General features: G+C 43.4%; 1 protein-coding gene across 1 annotated transcript in view; it reads left to right on the forward strand.

Moving 5' to 3' along the window:
- Positions 1 to 879: 879 nt before the first annotated feature.
- The window catches only part of phlpp2 (PH domain and leucine rich repeat protein phosphatase 2), a 39,556-nt gene continuing 19,741 nt past the window's right edge, over positions 880 to 20,694 (forward strand). The window contains exons 1-3 of the mRNA XM_071531653.1: positions 880 to 1,160; positions 8,060 to 8,193; positions 20,144 to 20,334. Of these exons, the coding sequence (XP_071387754.1) occupies positions 886 to 1,160; positions 8,060 to 8,193; positions 20,144 to 20,334 (600 nt within the window). The 5' untranslated portion in view covers positions 880 to 885. The remainder of the gene's footprint in view (positions 1,161 to 8,059; positions 8,194 to 20,143; positions 20,335 to 20,694) is intronic.

Raw genomic sequence — 20,694 nt, forward strand, 5'->3', positions numbered from 1 at the left:
CTTGATCTGGTCCACCCCTGCTTGGCCAATGTGGACCTCTCTATTTACCTCAGTACATTGTTATTGGACTTCCCTGCTAGCCGTAACATGTCCATGAAAAACATCAAACTCAAAGAGGCTTATAACTGTACTTGGTACGAGATCACCTTGGGCCAAAAGATGGCATCATGGGAGGATAATGACCTTATGCCTGTCCGCCTGTCTCTGTAATGGTCTCCTGTTCCACATTGCTGGGCATTCTTGTCCTATGTAGGTATTTGTCCCTAACCTCTCCAGAGTCTGAAGACAAACCAAGGCCGAATCTGGGACACCTTTCACGTATCAATTATGAGCACATAGAGTCATTAAAGGCAGAACTCGAAGATGGAGAATAATAACCTTTCAAATCCCACTATATCTCAAAATCCAAATCAGTTTTGCCTCATGGTTTACAAACAACACAAACGTAAAGAAAACAAAATACATTTAAAAGACATGTTTACAGTAGCTGTCATACCCACTTAGTCCTGTATCAAGAGATTAACATAAACAGGTGGAGTTATACTCAGTGTGGATGGGGCCTGGGGATAGTTAAAGTGTTTTTGACATGTTTGGTCTTATGTCATTGTTGCTTTGATAGCACTGAAATATTTTATATTACAATACCTATATTTTGAGTTGACTTGAATACTGCCATAGGCCTCCGGGTATTGGAAAACATACATCAGACAGCTCCAAAACCCACGAAATCACCACATTTGGTGAGGGCAAGTATGTTATTAGGATTATCAAATGGGAACCTCCCATCACAGAGGTTTTGTTCAATTAAGCCCAGAGCACCTGATCTGTATATCTGATGTTAGCCTCTTTGTTAGAATGTCTGTGTTTTTGTGTTTGCAGCGTAACATGAAGCGAAATGGGAGTCGGGGCTGTGTGACACGAAAGACCCGGTTTGGATCACGGGAGCGGGACTGGCTCAAGGGGGATACCCAGCGGGGCTGTGTGTGTCTGTATGGGGGGACAGTAGACCCCCAGCCGCCTGCCTCTGGCCCCCAGGCCTCCTCCACCCCTCAGGCAGACCTGCAGCTGGTGCTCTGCTCCACCAGTACCACAGTGGAGGAGCTGTGTGCCCAGAGGGACGGACAGGGACTCTATGTTCAGCTGCATGGAGACCTACTCAGGTAACACTCATCTAAAGTACTGGCTCACACCCACCACTATCACAAACTGTATGCCAACCAGGTTTTGTGCTAGGGATTTTTTTGCTAATTGGAGTGTCCAGCTGTCTAGATTTTAGTTTGCCAGATAAACTGAATTTAGTTGAATTTCTGTCAAAATCTATTAGCAATGTGTGTAGGTTCTACAGTAGGCATACTGTAGGTGTGTACAATGGTATAAAAATGGTAGAACACCTTTGGGACTTGAAATGAGTCTGGGACTATTAAAAGAAATTTGAACAGCTTCCTCCAGCTCTTCCTGGGGGATCCCAAGCACTCCCAGGCCAGCTGGGAGATATAATCCTTCCACCGTGTTCTGGGTCTGCCCAGGGTCTCCTCCCAGTCGGTCATACCCGGTACATATCCAGAGGGAGGCTCCCGGGGGGGCATCCTCACCAGGTGCCCGAACCACCTCAACTGACTCCTCTCAATGTGGAGGAGCAGCGGCTTGACACCGAAGTCCTCCTGGATTGCTGAAGTCCTCACACTATCACAAACAGTGAGGCCAGCCAGCCTGCGGAGGAACCTCACATTGGCCGCTTGTGTTCGTGATCTCATTCTTTTGGTCGCTCCCTAGAGCGTGTGGCCATAGGTGAGGGGCAGAACGAAGATCAACCAGTAAGTCGAGAGCTTTGCTTTGTGGCTCAGCGCTCTTCACCACCGTGGTCTGATACAATGCCTGCATTACCGTAGCTGACGCACCTAACTGGCGGTCTATCTCACAATCCTTCTTACCCTCACTTGTGAATCGGACCACGAGATACCTGAACTCCTCCAGTTGGGGCCGTTGCTCACCCCTCACCTTGATGGGACAAGACACCTTTCTGGGAAAGAACCATGGCATCAGACTTGAAGGGGCTGATCCTCATCCTGAACGCGTCACACTCGGCTCCAAAAAGCTCCAGTACACATTGGAGATTAGTCCAATGAAGCCAGAATAACCACATTGTCCTCAAACAGCAGAGATGCCACCAGCTGGACACTTCCAGACCTTGGCTGTGCCTTGCTATCCTGTCCGTGAATATCACAAACAGGAGAGTCTGATGCCCACCTTGAATGAGCTTGACTTGATGTCAAGAATGCAAACAGTTCTAGGGACCAAATGGCTCGCAGTAGCGACCCTGGCACTACATACTCCCACAGTACCTCACACATCCACAAAACACATGTAGACAGGAATAGCCGGGAATTGCCATGACCCTTTGATTATCTGCAAGAGGTTAAAAAGCTGGTTCGCTGTTCCACAACCAGCAAGGAATCTGCATTGTCTGCATCCTCTTCGTCTTAGGAGGAACAATGCTGCAACAATCTGATCTGTCTAAAATAAAAATCTGTATCTTAAATGCTATGTGGGCATTATTGTCTCGCCAGTTTCTTTTGTGGATGCAAGGCATATTGAGACAGAGCAAAATGTATGAAATCTCATAAGAGAGTGGGGCACTGGCAAAAATACCATTAGGTGCTCTTAGATTGGAGGATTGTAAATGTATTGTGTAGGTCTAAGTTAGTAGATTCATCGCTATAAAACCATGTGATGGATTTATTGCAGTTATTTTGTTGGAAACATGACTGGAAGTGGGCTGTAGACTATGGGCTTCTAACAGCATGTGAACTGACTTCATTGTGAGCTGTAGGCATTCAGAGAGGTAATACAGGTTATGACAGGTTTGTTAGTAAGCCTATGGATAGGTTGTTTTGGACTTCAGACAAGACTTGCTTTAGTCTATATTCCAACAATTACAGCATTCATATTGCTGCCTACTGGCCAGTATGACCAGGTGGATTTAAATTTAATAAACATTTTTAACATCCAAAAACAGGGTATTACCAAGTAACACAAACTATTAGTCCTGTTTGTACTAGGAACCTCAAAAGGGAATTCTGCAAGCAGCATACAGTAAACACAGGTCATGGTTAACTTAAATGCATTAAATTCAAAGAAGTGCAGCACATTTATGAACACTATATGAGCTAGAATCCTTTTTTAATGTGTGAAACCTTCCCTTGCTTTCTGTAAATCACATTGTCAATATTATCAAAAAGTTTGCACTCTTGACTCGAGGCTTACCAAGGAGTGGGCCAGGTGCGAGAGGCCAGCATAACAGTCCAATGTAATCAGAAAAAGCCCGCACACTGACAAAAACTATTGAGGCTCATTGGATGCAAAAATAGATGATTTATTTACATAGTACATCAGTGTGCGGGCTTTTTCTGATTACATTGGACTGTAAATCACATTGTAAACTCTTTTGTGCTGTATGAATAAAATGTTATTATTATGATTGCTAATGGCTGCAGGTAGGAATGCGCATCTGAACACTCAAAGGTGTTGACGGCAGTGAAACAAGCACTGAAAAAGGACTAGTGCAAAAGGACATGATGGAGGAGATGCAAGCTGTTTTTTATGATTTCCTTTGTATAGCTTGTAATATTTTGTCGCTTACAGGAAGAAACTAGAAGTCTCTGTTCTACCGTTCCTGCTTTGTGAACATTGCAAATTCAGTCAGACAGAATAAACTCCCTTTTTAAGAAAAGGGAGAATGGAGGGAATGGAGGCGGTGGAGGACATTTTAGACAATATTATCTCGCATATACTTTGAGTTCAAAGCCTTAACCTGCCGCTACAGCTTTCAGACTGACATTTTTATCTTTAATTGCTGAGATTTTGAAATCCCGCTGTGGTTTTTTCCATCGGCCGTGTTTAGCTGCTCACAGTGGGGAAGACGTCTCTCCCTCTCAACCATGATTTGTTAAAGCAATCTGAGTTTCAACAGAGGAAACAGTGACAGAATATTTATTTTAATGATTAGTAATAGCTAGCTTCCTCTCTCAGGCATCAATGATCTGTGAGGCGTCTCTCACACATTGTGCTACACTGTGTAACACTGTGCTTCCTTGAGTCCATGAGAACATATACAGTAAATACAAGGCAAGCTTTCAGATTTAGGTTGAATGTATTATGGACTACAACTCCCTCTCATCACCTTTTCACGTTTGAATATGTGGCTGTGAAGTAACACAGTAACAGATTATTAAGATGTTACCAGTTACAGCTGTAGTCTGACTATGCATCCTCATTCTCCTTTTGGCCCAGCCTTGTCATCAGGCTAGTTAGTGAGTTAGAGTTAGTAGTTCTTCTACTTTTGCACAGCATCAAGCACTAAATGGATGCTGTTGAAGTTGTAGCGGAGTAGACAACTAGATCTCTCCACAACTACCATGATTTAGATTGTAAATTATATGCTTTGCTGCAGGATGTTCTTTACATTAGCTCAATACATTAGCTGATGTATTGATTTACCCAGGAGCTACCTTCTACCACGGCACAAGGATAACAACTAATTAATCAGTTTATACAGTTAGGAATGTTCTGCTGCTGTGCAAATTAAGTTTATTTTGTTTATTTTCAGTGGGTTTTTTCTCTCCTCCTCCTCTTCTTCTTCTCCTTCTCCTTCTGCTTCTTTTGCTTGTGTTTTGGCTGGGTTTTTTTTTCCCCTCTGTGTTTTCTTCTTCTGCCTCTCCCCACTCTCTTATCTGAACCTGAAATCCTCTCTGCATTTGGTCTCTGTGATAGGAAACTGAAACCTTGCTACATGATCTATAATCTCTGAAGCATGACATCTCTGCCAACTAATGAAAGGCAAAATAAAGCCCTGGCTGATGAAATTTAAATCTCACTTATCCTGTCGTTTGTGTACTTGTGCATTCGAGCATGAGTCAGTTTTATAATACACATCTCTTTTACGTTGGCTGTTGGGTAAGTCCACACCACCGAGAGACACATTTCCATAGTTTGCTGCATAATGTACCTTCCACCCTGAGGAAGGATGGAGCTTCTGGGTGTCATTTGACAGAGATTTAACAGCTTCTCGCTGCATTGCCAGGAGGGGAGGGGATTTGTGAATAAATGAGGCCTATATATGCTCTTAAAGTGTAAGCGTCAGTGTGAATGGTCGACAGGCACCTTCATACTCTAGCCTGCCTGCTGGAGTCTGACTAAATCCTGCGTCGAGGTGCTGAGGCTCTGGCTGTCTGAAGTCAACTGATACGATCTTGCCAATTTCATAGGCTGGCAGAGGGAAGGTGGCCTTTGGCTTGGGCATGGGTATGGACATGGACATGCTGCTGCTACAGTTGCTGCTATGTTGCTAATTATCAGCTAAATGTGACCAGAGATCTGGTTAAGAACCTGTCACTGACGGATTGGCTCAGCGGTTAGAGCAAGCAGAGGGTGTGGTTCCTGAGTTTGTTGCCTAAGGAGGGTCAGTGATGACTTGTATGAAGCTAATGCAATTAGATAATAAAATAAACACACAGTGAGATGTTGGAGCCCTATTGACATAAAGGACATAATTGGAAAACTGAGGCCTTGTATAGTGTGTCACTCAGAAAATATCCTTGCACTCCTTAGCTATTGTCAGAGCCCATTTGCCCAGTCTGGATCCCATTTTTGGGATTGCAGTAGGATTATCAAAAACTGTTCTAATCGTTAATAACATGAACTCAGAGCAATCACCTTTATTGCAAAATGTGTTTGTTGTTTTTTTACAGAATGGGAGTGGTGTCTTCCAGGATAGCAATAGCAAATATACTAACAATATGTTAGTTACATGCCAGGGTCTCCTGAAAAACCAGCCATGATTCCAGTTATGCATTTATATGAGATTCAGAACTATCATCTGAGAATGCATTTTCAATCATAAAAATGGAGGGCACCAGATGATCACTCAAAATCATTATTAGTAGTGATTAGAATGGACCGGCACCCTGCCAACAAAAAGCTTCCCACACCATTACAGTGCCAACATCACAGAGTGGAGTCTTAATACATATCATATAATACTGTTCCTTTACTTTGACTGTTTCTGGTAGATACGTTTGGAAGTGGATGTCTTCATCTTGTGAGTTGTGTTTGCGCTCATGCTTACTGCCCTACTGTAGCATGAGGGTGAGCATTTAGATCAAAGGCTGCGTCTGTCAGACTGGGGGTACCAGGCTTCAGGATCAGCATACCTCCTGTTTGATGTCAGCAGGAAGAACCCTTAAACTGATTACCAGTGGAGTGAGATGATTCCCTCAGATTAAGTCAAATGTCACAGGTTGAAAAAGAATGGATTAGAATATAAATTTAAACACATTTATATGGATTTTTATTGCCAAAGTAAGCGTAGTACTCATGGAGGGTGATTAAGAAATGTACCTAGTTTATTATGGTTGTAATAGAGATAGAATTAACTTGAAACCATAGGAACTGCATGGAAAGACTTGGCACAGTCCAGGGATCTGGGAGATCCCGGAGGGTACAAAGGCAGTATTGTGGCTATTAAAGATTTAGGGTTTTTAGGGGCTTATATGCATTTTAGAAGCCTTATCCATTCATATATTGAATACTGAGAGTCTGACAATGGATGTTACATCGTTCCTTAGTCCTGAAAAAGCTTTTACTTGCTCAACTATACTATAGATTGTTTGGTCAAATAAATTGGCTGGTAAAGTAAGGACAACAACTGTAGATGACTTAATTGTTAGGCTGGAAAAAATGATCAAAACTTGCTTAATATCCCTTAGAAAGTTTTCTTAAACGTATAATATGTAACATTTCCGCATTAAAATACCTAAAAACGACTAGACCTATGTTATATATTTTTTTGAGTTGTGTACTTACGTTATCCCAAATGTTTCCAACAATGTTCAAACCCAGAGAAATCTGTAATTTTATTCAAGGTAACGGTGCATTTCATTTGGTCGCCTGTCAATGGCGTCATATCCCCTTTACCCCCTAACTTCCGGGGAAACACGGGAAACACCAAATAATACGTCAGACAGTGAGGAAGGAAGTCGGCAAACTAGCTAGCTAGCCACTCAGCCACTCTGTTGCTTTTTTCATTCTATTGTTTTTATTGCTCACTCGTGATGGATCACGATTATTCATTCCCATTTGCTGCATGTTCTGTCGCCGAAGCTGTCCCTGTAAAAAAACTCCCATGATCATGCTACTTCACGACGTCATCAAACTACGTCTTTTGTTATTGTTTGATTGAGAGACCCCTAGTTGCCGAAATTACATACTGTGCGTTTAAGCAAAGGTTGTCCAGAAATATCATACATTACATATTGATTTTTGCAGCAAGACCTGAATTTGTATGATGTTTGATGCCTCTTCTATACATATATTTTGTCACTTTTAGGGCTGGTTTCACGGACAAGGATTAAGCCTAGTCCTAGACTAAGAAAATTTTTACAATGGATATCTCTATTGAATTTTGTCTTTTGTCCTGCCCATACCTGCCCATAGGTTAAAAAGGCAAGAAATTGTAGGTACTCAGTTTTACACTTTTCACCCACTTACCTTCATAGCGATGTTGATGTATAAAGTCAGCTGTTAAAATTTGCCCTAGAGGTTAATGATGTGCTTCTCATCATTCTCTAACTTTTAACTCTGGACTTTGCACAGGCAGAGAGAACTTCCCCTGCTTGACTGACAGACTGGCTTTGTAGCGCTGTGAAAGATTAACCTTTCCATATTAAGCCTGAGAGTAAAACCTTTACTTTTCCCACCCTGCTGATTAGGGAAACACAGCTTGCTGGCAGTCTGGCCTCATTAGGACATCGGAAGTGATAGCTGTAAAGAATTCTGTAGTTGGGGAAATGGATGAGTGTGTGACGGTATGCAGGTTGATGCAACTTCCACGTTGCAAATGGCCACTGTGGTTGTTGAACTATGTACCCTAGATACTTGTTTTGGAAAGTGTTTGTGTGTGTGCCTCTGCGTGTGTTTCCCTTATATGTGGTCAAGCGATATATTAATATTTTGTTGAGAGTGTTTTCACACCTCCTCCCCTTCCTGTCCCTTTGTCTTGCAGGAGGCTGGACCCCTCTGAGCGTCCTCTCCAAATGGTGTACGACTACCTGACGGCTATGGGCTACAAAGACCCTGTCCGGGTACAGCGAGAGGCCGCCAACTCAGACCTCAGCTGTATGATCCGCTTCTACAGTGGTGAGTACCGACCCGTGGGGGCCATCATCACCTATCTGCAACATCCGCTCCTGCTCAATGGGCTCTGGAAATGGACCTGAAGCCACGAGAATAAGATGTGGCTCTCTCTGCTGCAGGTGGAACGGTCCAAAACGGTTTTGTCACAGCCTCTTTTGATCTGGTGTGTGTGTGTGTGTGTGTGTGAGTGAGTGTGTTCAGCTCTCTGCTTTCCTGCTTGTTGTGTTGTTTAAACTCTTGTTTTAAGCTTGACTCCTGCTGTAGGAAAAGTCTTTGCTCTTTCTGGTTCTGCTGCCAGCAGTCGGTTCTGCTACACTGCTGTTAATTTTGTTAGGCTTTGCCTGCTACTCGGTACATTTTTATGTTTGTTCAGGAGCCAGCCATCCTAGACTTCTGCCTTTGTTCGATCAGTGATGCACACCTCCTCTGACAGTCTCTGTGGATGTGTCTGGCAAAAATTGCAGAGCGGCTTTTTGCACTTTGCCGAACTTTGTGTTTTTTGGCTGGACCGCAACAGCGGGGCCAGCCCTATAAACGCGAATGTCTGTCACTCACTGACTGACTGACTGACTGAGTGATCAAGTTACACCATTGGTCGGCCGTGGCACATGGCACATGGCACATGATAGGATCACAGAGCCAGAAATTTAAGTTTCGTTTTCTCCGCCATCTTGTTTCTCCGCTGAGATCGGGAGCCCGTTTCTCCCACACAGTAAGCATGCTGACCAATATCATGCATGTAAGCTGAAGCTAACTGAAGCTAACTGAAGCTAAAGTAGAATCTATACAATTATATCATATTGTCGTTTATTTTGATGCATATGCGCGAGCTCTGTCCACCTGACAGCCCTCTGTTCTGTCGGCGGAGACAGAGACACAGACAAGCATGGAGGTTTCATCACGCCGAGGGCTTACTGCCGACTCTTCCCGGAGTTTCCCAGGGCCACGGTTCTGGCCAGTGCCGATAGCAGGGTGCCGATTTGTTCCCGGACGCCGATGCGTCACCGGGTGTCCGGCGCCGCTGGGTACCAGAGTGACTGGTGCTTGGATCGGGAGGATCAATGCAGGCCGTGGGCACGGTGGAGACGACAGCGGCAGAGAGAGGAGACGGGACGCGCTGGAACGGAGATCAGTATGGATGTATGGACTATTATTCTGTATTAACAGTCTACAGCGGAGTTAGTTACACCATTGGTCGGCCGTGGCACGTGGCACACTCATACACGGTCCAGATACTAGGTTTTGACCTAGTCTTGTTTTTTTCCTTTTACAAATAATATTTTCTTCTTAACCCCTTTACATACAATGGTGCCAGTGCATCTGCATACAGCTATTATTGTCTCAGGCACTGTTCGCCTCGATACTGAATTATTACTTGTTACTCTTTGGGACAGTAATTTGTTACACTACTCATCTCATTACTTTTGTTAGCCCCAGCAGACTGCTGTCTTACAGACGAGCATTTGGGGCAAGTGGACTTCTTCAACTGCTTTTCAACTGCCACCGCCTGTTTACTCATGCCTATTTTGTTTTTCCAAGCTAAATGTATTAATTGTTCAAAAAGTTATAGCCTAATCTCAATTTCAATTTTCCAAGCTTTTATTTGTTTAAGAAGTTATAGCCTAATCCCAACGACTACAATCAAGTCCCCACTGCATATGGCATGTAGGAGGAGAGTTATTAAAATGTGCTTTTAAGTACAGACTCATTCTCTCCTCTATGTTATTCCAACCAACAGGACAATTTCTGCACACAAATCAGCTGTTGCAGCTTATGCAGCTGACCATACGCCATACTGACTGTGCCAGACATGTGAAGTCAGTGTGAGAATATTATGTGAAGGCAGTAAGCTTTTTGTGCATCACCTGCATGTCCAGTCAAACCCATTATCCTATTTTACTGAAATACAACACCGACAATTATTAGTCTCTTTGATTTTGTATAAAGTGAGAAGCAATCATGTCTACCACTTACCAACACGCATCCCAATAAAATACACATTAAGGCAGTGGCACAATCTGGCTCACTGTTCCTACTGAGAAAAATATGGGATTGTTATTGCTGTAGCCATTCAGAGACATTCACACTTTCTGGCACCATTGTTTAACAAAAGGGTTTAACGGTCAGTTAAAGATCAAATATGGAGGAAAAGTGGGGGCTGCTCAGGAATGATTGGAAGATGAGTGTGAATTTAATCCTCCCATAGCTGCACTCAAAACATGATTGATTACTGATTACTGATTACTGATTACTGAAGCTATAGGTAGACATTTTGATATGCAAAATATTTGGTAAATCTGATCGTTGTACCATTGTGCTTGATGGTCTTCTGGAATAAAGTACAATTAGTCCAAAAGTTGTTATGAATTTGCCTTGTAATGAACTTTCTTAACGATGGATTTAACTCTTTACTCTACATCACACATCCCACCATGAAAATAAAATTCATGAAATGCAGGATGATAAGACTGGGAACACCATGTGTCTTTCTTGCTATGACTAACAATTATTCTTTTTTATCTGACAAGTAAATGGATGGTGTTGGCAGTTTAAATGAACAGAATTAATTAATTCAATAAAGATAATGTCTACTGCTCTTCTTTCTCTGGAACATAAAAACATTTCAATATGTTTCATATTTCATATATTTCAACATTAAAAATTAACAGTAAAGTGATGCGATATGGGGACAGAAAACTCTGACAAGTGCATTACATCTATCACAAAATGTCGACATTGTATGGAGAAATAGATCTGGTCTGGTCTCAAAGCACCCGGCAAAAAGTTGTGCCAGTGTCCAGCTCTGTCAAGCCTCACTGTGTTGAGGAGCTCAGCCGCTTTGAAATCTTGCCAAGATTTTTTTTTTTTACCAAGCTGGGGTGTTCTTGTCATTCATTTGCTTGATAAAATTCAAGTAGTGGAAAAACTTTCCCCCAGAGAAAGTAACATTCTCTGCCATTGCTCATCTAACATAGTTGCATCAGCTGAGAGACTGACAACAAATTATGATGATAAACAAATTGGGGAATGGAGAGTGGGCAATAGTTTTTGGATAATTCAGCATCAATAATGACATTATATTTAGGAGGGTGATAACAAAACTGACATTTTTTCATTGGTAACTGTAATACTGTATATTAACTTAATTAAAGGGATAACTGAAATTGAAATAGTAATTTGTTACACTACTCTTTACTGGAAGAAGTAATAATAATACTGTAACTAGTTACTAACACACTACCACCCAACACTACTACTAGACCCAGGACACCTACAAAATCTGAACTGTAAATGTTTGATAGATTGTATTTTTTTCTGAATTGTACAATTCTTTTTCTTTCATTTCACGTCCTTGTAAGTGTTGCATCTGACACCAGGGCTGCAACTAACAATTATTTTCATTGTTGATTAATCTATTGATTTTTTTTTTCTCGATTAATCATCTAGTCTATAAAAGGTCAAATGCCCATCACAAGTTACCAGAGCCTGGTAACTGTCTGAAAATTGTTTACTTAGTCTGACCAGCAGCCACAAAACCCCCAAAGTATTCATTTTATAATGATACTAAATTCTTAGCATGCAAATTCTTAGTATGCAAATCTTAGCATTTGTGAAGCTGTAACCAGCAAATGTTTGGTATTTTTAAAATTAATCAGTTATCAAAATTGTAACTGACTAATCATTCCAGCACTATTTGACACCATCTCACCACAACAAATTCTTGGTACAAGTAAATATATTTTGCAAAATAAAGTGAATGTTATTCTGGGGCTTTGGGCCTCCTTTCATGATGTTGGTGTGCCACTGTCAGCACAGTAAGGTGTGACCTCACCGAGCCAGACATGATGGAGCTGTGAACTGGCCGGTGATTCTCTTTATTACAATGTTCTGCACTGAGAGATGAGCCTGTCAGATGAGTGATAAGAATCGTTTTCCTGAGGGACGACGGAGGGCAGCTGTAGTTTGTGGCTGCCTGAGAGCGATTCCCCTCTGAAGCCGTCTCCAGTGCGGTGTAACCTTCGTTACCTGTAGCCCGGGACTCAACACAAACACACACACATCATGGCCACATGACGAGGGACCCACCATCCCTCATCCTGCGGCCCTCCTGCCTCTTCCTGCGGGCTGTCTGGCTTTCACCTGCTGCTGTCAGCGTGCTCCCATGACCGCAGGCGTGGAGTGACTAACTGTCCCGTGTCAGTGTGATATATGGAGGCACAAGCAGAATGGATGTGACCATGTGGTTCGTTTCACACCCTGACTCTCTGGGCAAATTTGTCTCCCTGTGTGTGTGTGTGTGTGTGTGTCTCTGTGGTGTGACTGGGCTGAATGCAGATTGTATAAACACACAGACATCTCTAGCTTTTCCCTTGTGAGTCTGTGTGTTTATAGGATACTCTTACAGTAGCAGCAATTACAGGATTTGCTGTGAGGAGTACATGGAAAATGATGTTCGGTAATAAAGTGACTGGTGCTCCTGCTAAGTCGGTGTAACTCATAGCGTGCAGGGTGGGGGTGGCACCCACGCTGCCGGGTTAGAGAAAGAGGAAGACTGAGCAAACCACAGCGTCTTATCGGGCCTAAATGTCATCCCTCCCATATAAAGCAAAACAACCCCTCCCTACATTCAGTGTACTTGCAAACTAACTGAGGTCTTGCTGTTCAATAGAAGCTGATGTTACTCAGAGGATGTGTCATTCTATAGTGTTGCCACACTGTATTCTAATGCAAGCTAAACATAAGTCTCAGCAGCTCTGTTTTAATAGCTAGCCTGCTCGGGTAGAACATACCTGGTTTCTCTTTAGCTTTATGTCTGCTCGCTAATGGCGCTGGTGTCTGTTTGTTTAGCTGTCAGATTTCAAGCTCACTGCGTCTTATTCCCAGTCCTAGTGTGTCCAGTGGAAGTAGAAGTGCCAGTTGGGAGCTGGCGGTGGTTCGGCTACTGTCAGTAGTCAGGCCACATTGGCCACAGGCTAGCCAGGCCCCCGGGAGACTTCCCCTCTCCTTTTATCAACTCGTGGGAAAACAGGCCCAGGGACCAGGCAACACTGGTACCCTGGCACTCTGGACGTCCCAATAAGGCCAAGAGGACGACTGGATTTGGCCAGTTGGACGGCCTGTTGAGCCGAGGAGGAAGTAACAAATAACTGTCTGGGACTACATTTTGCAGGTTGTCGTCTTGTCGGCTTTGCTGAATTTCCTCATGGTTTTCACCTGCCTTCCCAGCTTTGGTATTCAGGAACTCTCCAGTCATACAACTCCACTAGAACATCTTTTGGCTGACGCGAGGTAACCCTGGTTTTTTTATTCCCACCCACAGTGGTAATGTAGGTGGGCTGTGATGTATTGTTGAAATGCACAACAACAGCCTTGTTCTGAGATCCTTCTCCCAGGTGCCTGCATGTCTAACAGCCGTTGTCAGGGGTAACGACCTGACTCAGCAGATGAGGGGATCTGTGGCCCATCAGTAAAGAATACAGCCATTACAGAAACCCTGTTGCGGTGCGCTGTGTGAATTCTGCATTTAGTAGGCTTTGTGAGTCTACATATGAATAGACGGGTGTGCACTTTACTTTGAGCTGTGTGTTTTGTGTGTGCACCCATGTGCATTTGCATGCATGTGCATTTGTGTGTGTGGGCACACATTCCTACATGTGTGCATATGAGCCTGTGTGTGGGTGTGTGTACAGTACCTGGGAATTTCATCCCTAACCGCATAGCTTCATGACCTTATTTTCGATTCGGGTCATAAGGCAAAGCATGAGGTGATTTATTAAACTACAACATACTCTATTTGTTCAGGAAACTAATCTCCCACCTCCTCCACCCTCTAACTACATAGCCCTACTACCCACACACACTCCCACCTGCCCGGGTGCACAGATGAGATGAAAACAAACAGGGAGAATGGAGTAAACATGCATAAACGCTGACTTAATAAAGAGCGCTCCTAGTGAAAACAACTCCAGGGAGCGGAGGGCCAGTGGTTCTCTGGGTTGGCCCATGCAGCTGTAGCACAGACGAGACCCGCTGGAAGCTCTGGCCCTGGTCCACCTCCGCCTGGGTGATCTCTGCCTCTGAGCTTCAGGACCTGAAGCCGCTGCACACGGTTCACCTCAGGCCCACTCTCATTCTCAGAACAGAGGGAAATAAATCATGTGCAAGCTGGGTTTAGTCACCTAATAAGTTATTGATCCGGCAGGAGCCGACTTACCGGGGGAAAATGAAAACTAAATAAACAGCGCAGGTGCCATAAGCTGTGGTGACACGCACCCTGAATCCAGACCAAATAGGAGTCTGAATGGCTGAGGCCCACTGGTTTATCACCGAGTTATTCATAATAATCATGGCCGAGAGAGGGTAAGGTCATAGTAAATAATCAAGTAAAGGGTTGCTCTCGTTCATTTTCTGGATCATGGGGAGAAAGAACTGGTTGACAGTGATAAAAGAGGAGAAGGAGTCAGACGGAGATTTGAGAGAAGGGGGCAGGGATGTTAGGATATAGAATTGCGGGCCATAGAATTGCCCCGAGCAACAGAAACCACCAAAGAAGGACTCTCAGTGGTTTTCTACCTGCTCCTCTTAATGCTGGTCTTATGATGTGACTCGGTTGTGTTTCTTCTCAGGATTTCCTCTGTCTCTTTGGAAATCTGATGATGGTCCTCTCATTCTTGACTTCTTGACGGAGATAGTCACCATTTTAATGTTTAAACGACATCTTTATTCAATGACAGTTCTCAGCTGTGCCGCACATATTTACTCATCTTCCCTCTGTGTTCTCCAGCAGTGCAGATCCTGCCTCATTGGGTGTCTGAATTGAATTCCATGCACGAAACAAAAGTTTAAAGAGGATTTTTTTTAATAGAAGTAAACAGAGACCACCAAGAGGAGGCATCTGGGTGGTGGGTTGGATTTTGAAGTTGCTGCCAAAAAGGGCCTGCTGTTGTGAGTCAAATCAGACTGTGTTTCCGCCTCCACTGACCCCCTACTGCATGCTAACGCAATCCATGCAATCTTGAGCAAGAAAAAACAAGCCCTGGGATACTAGGAGCATTGTGTCCAACTAAGCACTCGACAAACGCCTTGAGATCAACCAGTCTCTGATGAAAAACAGCCTCAAAACGGTGTAAGCACCCTCCAGACCAAGAGCAGGAACTATACAGTAAACCATAACTCAAAAGAGATGACAGTTAGCTCAAGTAAATACAATGACTGTCTCCTCACCATAAGAATAAGTAGAAACTCAGCCAGAATAATAACTGTTCCTGTGTTTTGATTTTTCTTGCCCTTCCTACAACGATGAATTATTAAAAGGGATCCACAGTATAATATAATATTATTCCAAAGTTTTTTCTGTTGACAGCTTGTTGATGCTTGAAAGGTGTGCTAGAGAGCAGATATTTTAGTGGACGTAAGAGCAGTTTCTGGATACTTGTTTTTCCACTTTGTCACACAGCTTTGAAAAGTGATGGCACATGGCCGAGGTGATTTTTCAACATACTTTTCATGTTTATGTAGGCTATCATCTAGAGAATCAGCAGCTGTTCAGGATTATGCGTGACCACCCACGTTTATGACTTTTTATTATTGTCAGTTTTTGTAGTTCTAGTGATAGACATGATGCAACCTTTTTTCTTTGTGTCTTTGTAATGGTCTCTTGCAAGCAGTGACAATTTTTCTTTGAGGAGCAATTTTGATATATTGCTTCAGTCTTACCAATCTTTCTTGCCCTCCACCCATCTGTAGTTCCTCTTTTCACTTCCTTTCTTACTGTACATCGCCAATCACCTCCTCTCTCACACCTTCCCTACCCTGCTCAATTCCTCTTTCCTCTTCCTTCTGTTACCTCTCTCTCCTCTGTCCTTTCCATCCTTCCTTCTGTCTCTCAGTCCAAATCTTTTCCTTTCTACTTTTTTTTTTTGGATAAGGGAACAGAACTTGACCCGCCACGGCCTCCTTGCTCAGCTGGCATGTCATGTGAAGTGAGATGTCAGTGCTGTCACTGAGGCTGCTGTCGAGAGAAGGCCACAGCCACACTTGAGATGAAGGGATGAGAAGAGATAAGAGGCTGCACAGGAGACTCTGTGATCTGTCACTTGTCACACACTGTCCCCTGTGGTTTGGCAAGCCTTTCCAAGGAGGAAGTTTGACCCAGGTTGATGATTACTTTATTGCAGGCATGCATGGCTCTGCTCCCTAGGACTCCCATAGCTAGGATGAAAACACCTGCAACAGAGAACAGTGTTACGCAACATCCACTGCCATGTCACTAAACTCAGTCTGTGGCCAATGGGAATGGTCAACATTATTTGTCATCCGCGGTGTGGGGATGGGATCCGTTTGGTCGGCTTTCCACTGAGCAGCCAATGCTTGTTGGAGACAGTATGGAGGTTTACCAGCTTGGATTGGACTTTGATTTTGAGAAAGTCCTGTTTCCCTGGCAACTAATAGCCCGCTGACCTTGAGGGAGAGCACATGTGTTTGTTTTAGAGAAGTTGGCGCTTTATGGGCTGGGACTTGTTTCATAGTGTGTGAATGAGCCAGTAATTTTCAGTGGGGTGTTTGTATTGATAGAGAGGAGGAGGAAGTGGTTGTGTCTGTGTGACTGCTCTCATTGTTTTGTGTGTGTGTATGTGTGTGTGCGTGTGTGTGTGTGGGTGGGTGGGTGGTGCATGTAGGCACGCACCCAGAATGTGCATTTCTTGTATGCCTATTCAGTGGTTCTCACCCACAGTTGCAGCAGACAATTAATTCCATTGAAGTATCAGTTTACTCATCATTCTGATTGTTGCTGAGCGATGAGCTGGTTGTTATTGACTTTCATATACCAAGAGCCAATGATGCAGCCACAGAATATGTTTTCTATGGTATTGCATATGTACACTATCACTGCTTTAAAATAATGAATGAAAACCAGCAAACTAGCATCGTCTCATTGGAGTCAGTGAATGGCTTTGCAAGTGCCAAAGGCAAGAGCCCATGCTGTGCTGGGTAGTGAGTGCACAGCGCTTCCCCTCTCTTAGTGCCATTATTTCAGTTTGCCAGGACAGCCATCCATCCTCATAGCTGGAGGTAGCCATTTAGGGCGATGCCCAATTTACAAACGATTGTTGACATGCTCGTTGATATACAAAGACTTCAATGTATATTCAATTTTAATTGCTTTTTAGGGTCAAACTCAGTTTATGTAGACCCTGTAGACAATGATGAACTAATGTGTCCTTGAGCTTTGTTTTATTGCCTGTCAAACCTGAAAATGATAAAAAGTGATTTTACGGACTGTCAGGTTTTGAAGTGCTATGCTCAGTGTGAGCCTTTAGTGTTGTAGCTGTACAGTCATTAGTGTACACTTTGGCCCAAAGTGGAGGGCTACTGTGTGTTCAAGCTTTGGGCTTCATAATGTACGTTGCGTGCACAATGTCAACAAAAACAAAGGCTTGATGTTCAGTCTCATATCAGTCTCCATTAGATGACCAGAGTCATGTTTAAACAGAATAGCTGGAGGAAAATAGTTGAAATGAGAAGTGTGATTTTCAGAAGGGAAGGGCAGATTAGAGCCAGTGGATGGAAGATAGTACTCCTGACAACATATAAGGTGTCAGCGTTTTTTAGCCAAACTGCCTCTGGTTGGTTTTAGAAGTGTTTAAGGGTTCTTTGTTACTTTCTGAAGCTGATGTTCAGAATATACACTGTACATATATATATATATAATAGATCGGTGTGGAATGTGCTTATTTCTGCTGCTGTGCTATGGAGCTGGCGAGAGCATCCTGTCAACCTGTGTCAATTCATAGTGAGTGGGTGAGTGGTGAAGGGTTTATTGATGCATTGTGCATTGTAGTGGGTGAGTGTTTTGCTTAATTACTTGTTTTGATGAATGTTTCTTTTATTTGGTTTTATTTTTTTGGTGTTACAGCACAGTAATAGTGTTTCAACTGACAGCTGTCTTTTGTAAACCTGTGATGTTGCTGACAATAAACTGCTACTACCGCTACTACTGCTTACTATGGAAGAGGATTAGGGCCACATGTGAAAAAATTATTTGAGTTCTAAGATTAAAGTCAGAATTCTGAGATTAATCTCAGAATACATTTTTTGCATGTGGCCCTAATTCTCTTCCACAGCTTACTTGAAGATCTAACAAAAGGTTTCAGTATCAGTTATTACTAGGGATGCATTCACCAATATATCGATATCGGCCAATATCAGCTTTAAAAAGCAATATCTGTATCGGTTTGATATTATTTTTACTGCCAGTTATTCGGACGATTGTGGAAGTGGCATTTTTGTGACCTTTTTTTCTAAGAGTGTCACTCAATATAACTGTCAAATTAACAACAAAATAAAACTAACATGGTGTTTTGTTTAAAAAACACTGAATTATTTGTTATTTTTTATTATGTCTGAAAAGCTTAACCTGTTTTACTCCTGCATTGTACTAAGATTCTTACAAACATGCATATTAGTATTGGCCAATATCGGTAAGAAAATATCGGCCTCAAAAAAACATATCGATGCATCCCGAGTTATTAGTAAATTGACCCATGTTTATCTATTAATGTATTAACCACATCATCTACTGAATCGTTCCAGATCACTCAATGGGGGTTTGTGTGACTCCTTGCAGGGCTTTAAGTTTCAGTTCAGTCCTCTTCTGCTCACAATGATATGCAGGATGGGACAATAACAGACTTTGGGCTCTCACACATATTATCCGTCTTCCCTTCCGTCCAGTTGTTTTCCCCTCTCCAGATTGGCTCATGCTGACTGTCAGTGACCCAATGGGGTTTTGTGTCTCTATTTTTTCTCTCTGAGTGAGGGGAAGCCCAAGGATCAGGCACTGCTATTGATCTGCCAGCCAGCCAATTTGCTGTCAGAAGCATTGGGCTTGTTCATTATTAGTTTTCCTGGCAGAGAAAAGTCGAGCAGGCTTTCATTTCATTTTGATGCCCTTGTGAAGTGAAAGGGAAGGTGGATAGAGAGAGAGAGAGAGAGGGAGAGAGAGAGGGAGAAAGAGAGAGAGAGCAGATTGTTGTCTGCCAGGCCAATGAGAGCCTCAGAGTGGGAGGCAATATAAGTTGGTTTGAAGAAAATGTAACAACAAAGGACAAGAGGCTGAGGTCGTGTGTCCTCTGTGCTTGTTTGACCTGCCATTAACCTGAGTGTACTTGAAGCCTGGCAGAGACCGCAGGCCTGCTGTCTGCTATGTCCTTCAGCACTGTCCAACTAAGGCTGCCTGCAACACTAGCCTGCAGCTACGTAATTAGATTGAAAGAGTGGAGTTTAATGTGACAAAAGCCTGACTCATTCATCAATATGACTGATGCTTCTAGGTTAGGACAGCAGCAGAGGGAGAGAGAGAGAGACAAAGACATAGAAAGACAGACAGACACAAATACATACAGCAGTCACAGGACACCTTGACAATTGAGCTCACCTGTTTTTTAGTTTCTTATCAACTAAGCTTTGACATGTTGACTGACATGTTGATTTCACAGATCTGGGATCAGACCCTAAGGCTATGAAGGAAGAGAACTTAAACCCTTAATTTTTTAGAATCCATTGAGACGTTGTTGCTTTAACTTAATGGATTTTAATGGGGTTAGAAACACCCCCCCCCCCCCTCAATGTCAAATCAAAGATATTGTTATGCAGTGAGATCTAGCCAGATGCATATGAGATAATAGGGCAGTCTCCATCCTGAGTGCTGATGTAAGGACAGTTCCAGGAAAGACTATGCTAAGGAACTGACTAATGCGTAGGTGATATCATACTGACCTGCGAGTATCTGTGTGACTTCATTTTCTGTAAGCTTCTCCTGCCCTTCCTGTGTCTGGCTAAAGAACATTTGCTTTTAATTAGTTGTGTTTATCAGGCGGGTGGGGGGTCACTTGTGCACAAGATCTGTGTCCGTAGATCCACCCTAACCTCTGTGTGGGTCTTTATCCTCCAGAGCGTCCAGTGAATGCAGACCAGCAGGAGCGGACCCTGCTGAAAGGCGTGTTCAGCGTCAGGAAGGGCAAGACGCAGCTGCACAAGTGGGCCGAGCGGCAGGTCATCCTCTGTGGCACCTGTCTGATCGTGGCTTCCGTCAAAGACAGCCTGACGGGGAAGATGCACATCCTGCCCCTGGTGGGGGGGAAGGTGAGAGCTCAGAGTTTGGGGTCAGGGAAGCTGGAGGGACGTTAACTTTCTAAACCTACGCTCTCCCCAGGGAAGAGCCCAGACTCCCGGCTGAGTGTAGATACAACAACACAGCTGGGATGGGGCTGCTGGAGAGAGTTGAGTGCAGCACTATCAGTTGCGAAGACGAAGCACTACGACACATACATAATGCACATGCAGACTGTGACTGTGTACAAAGAATATGCATCCTAAATAGCCTTTAAGCCTTTAGATCAGCGGTTCTCAACCATGTAAACACTACTATATGTGCACTCAAAGGAAAAATCCACCCTAAAACACTTTAACACTGTAAAAAACAGCTATTGGCGATGTACAGTA

Source organism: Centroberyx affinis, unplaced genomic scaffold, assembly GCF_046629955.1.
Source record: "Centroberyx affinis isolate AG114_WGS23_722 - 3 ecotype Tasmania unplaced genomic scaffold, CSIRO-AGI_Caff_v1 ptg002105l_1, whole genome shotgun sequence".
In the NCBI taxonomy this organism is placed as follows: domain Eukaryota; kingdom Metazoa; phylum Chordata; class Actinopteri; order Beryciformes; family Berycidae; genus Centroberyx; species Centroberyx affinis.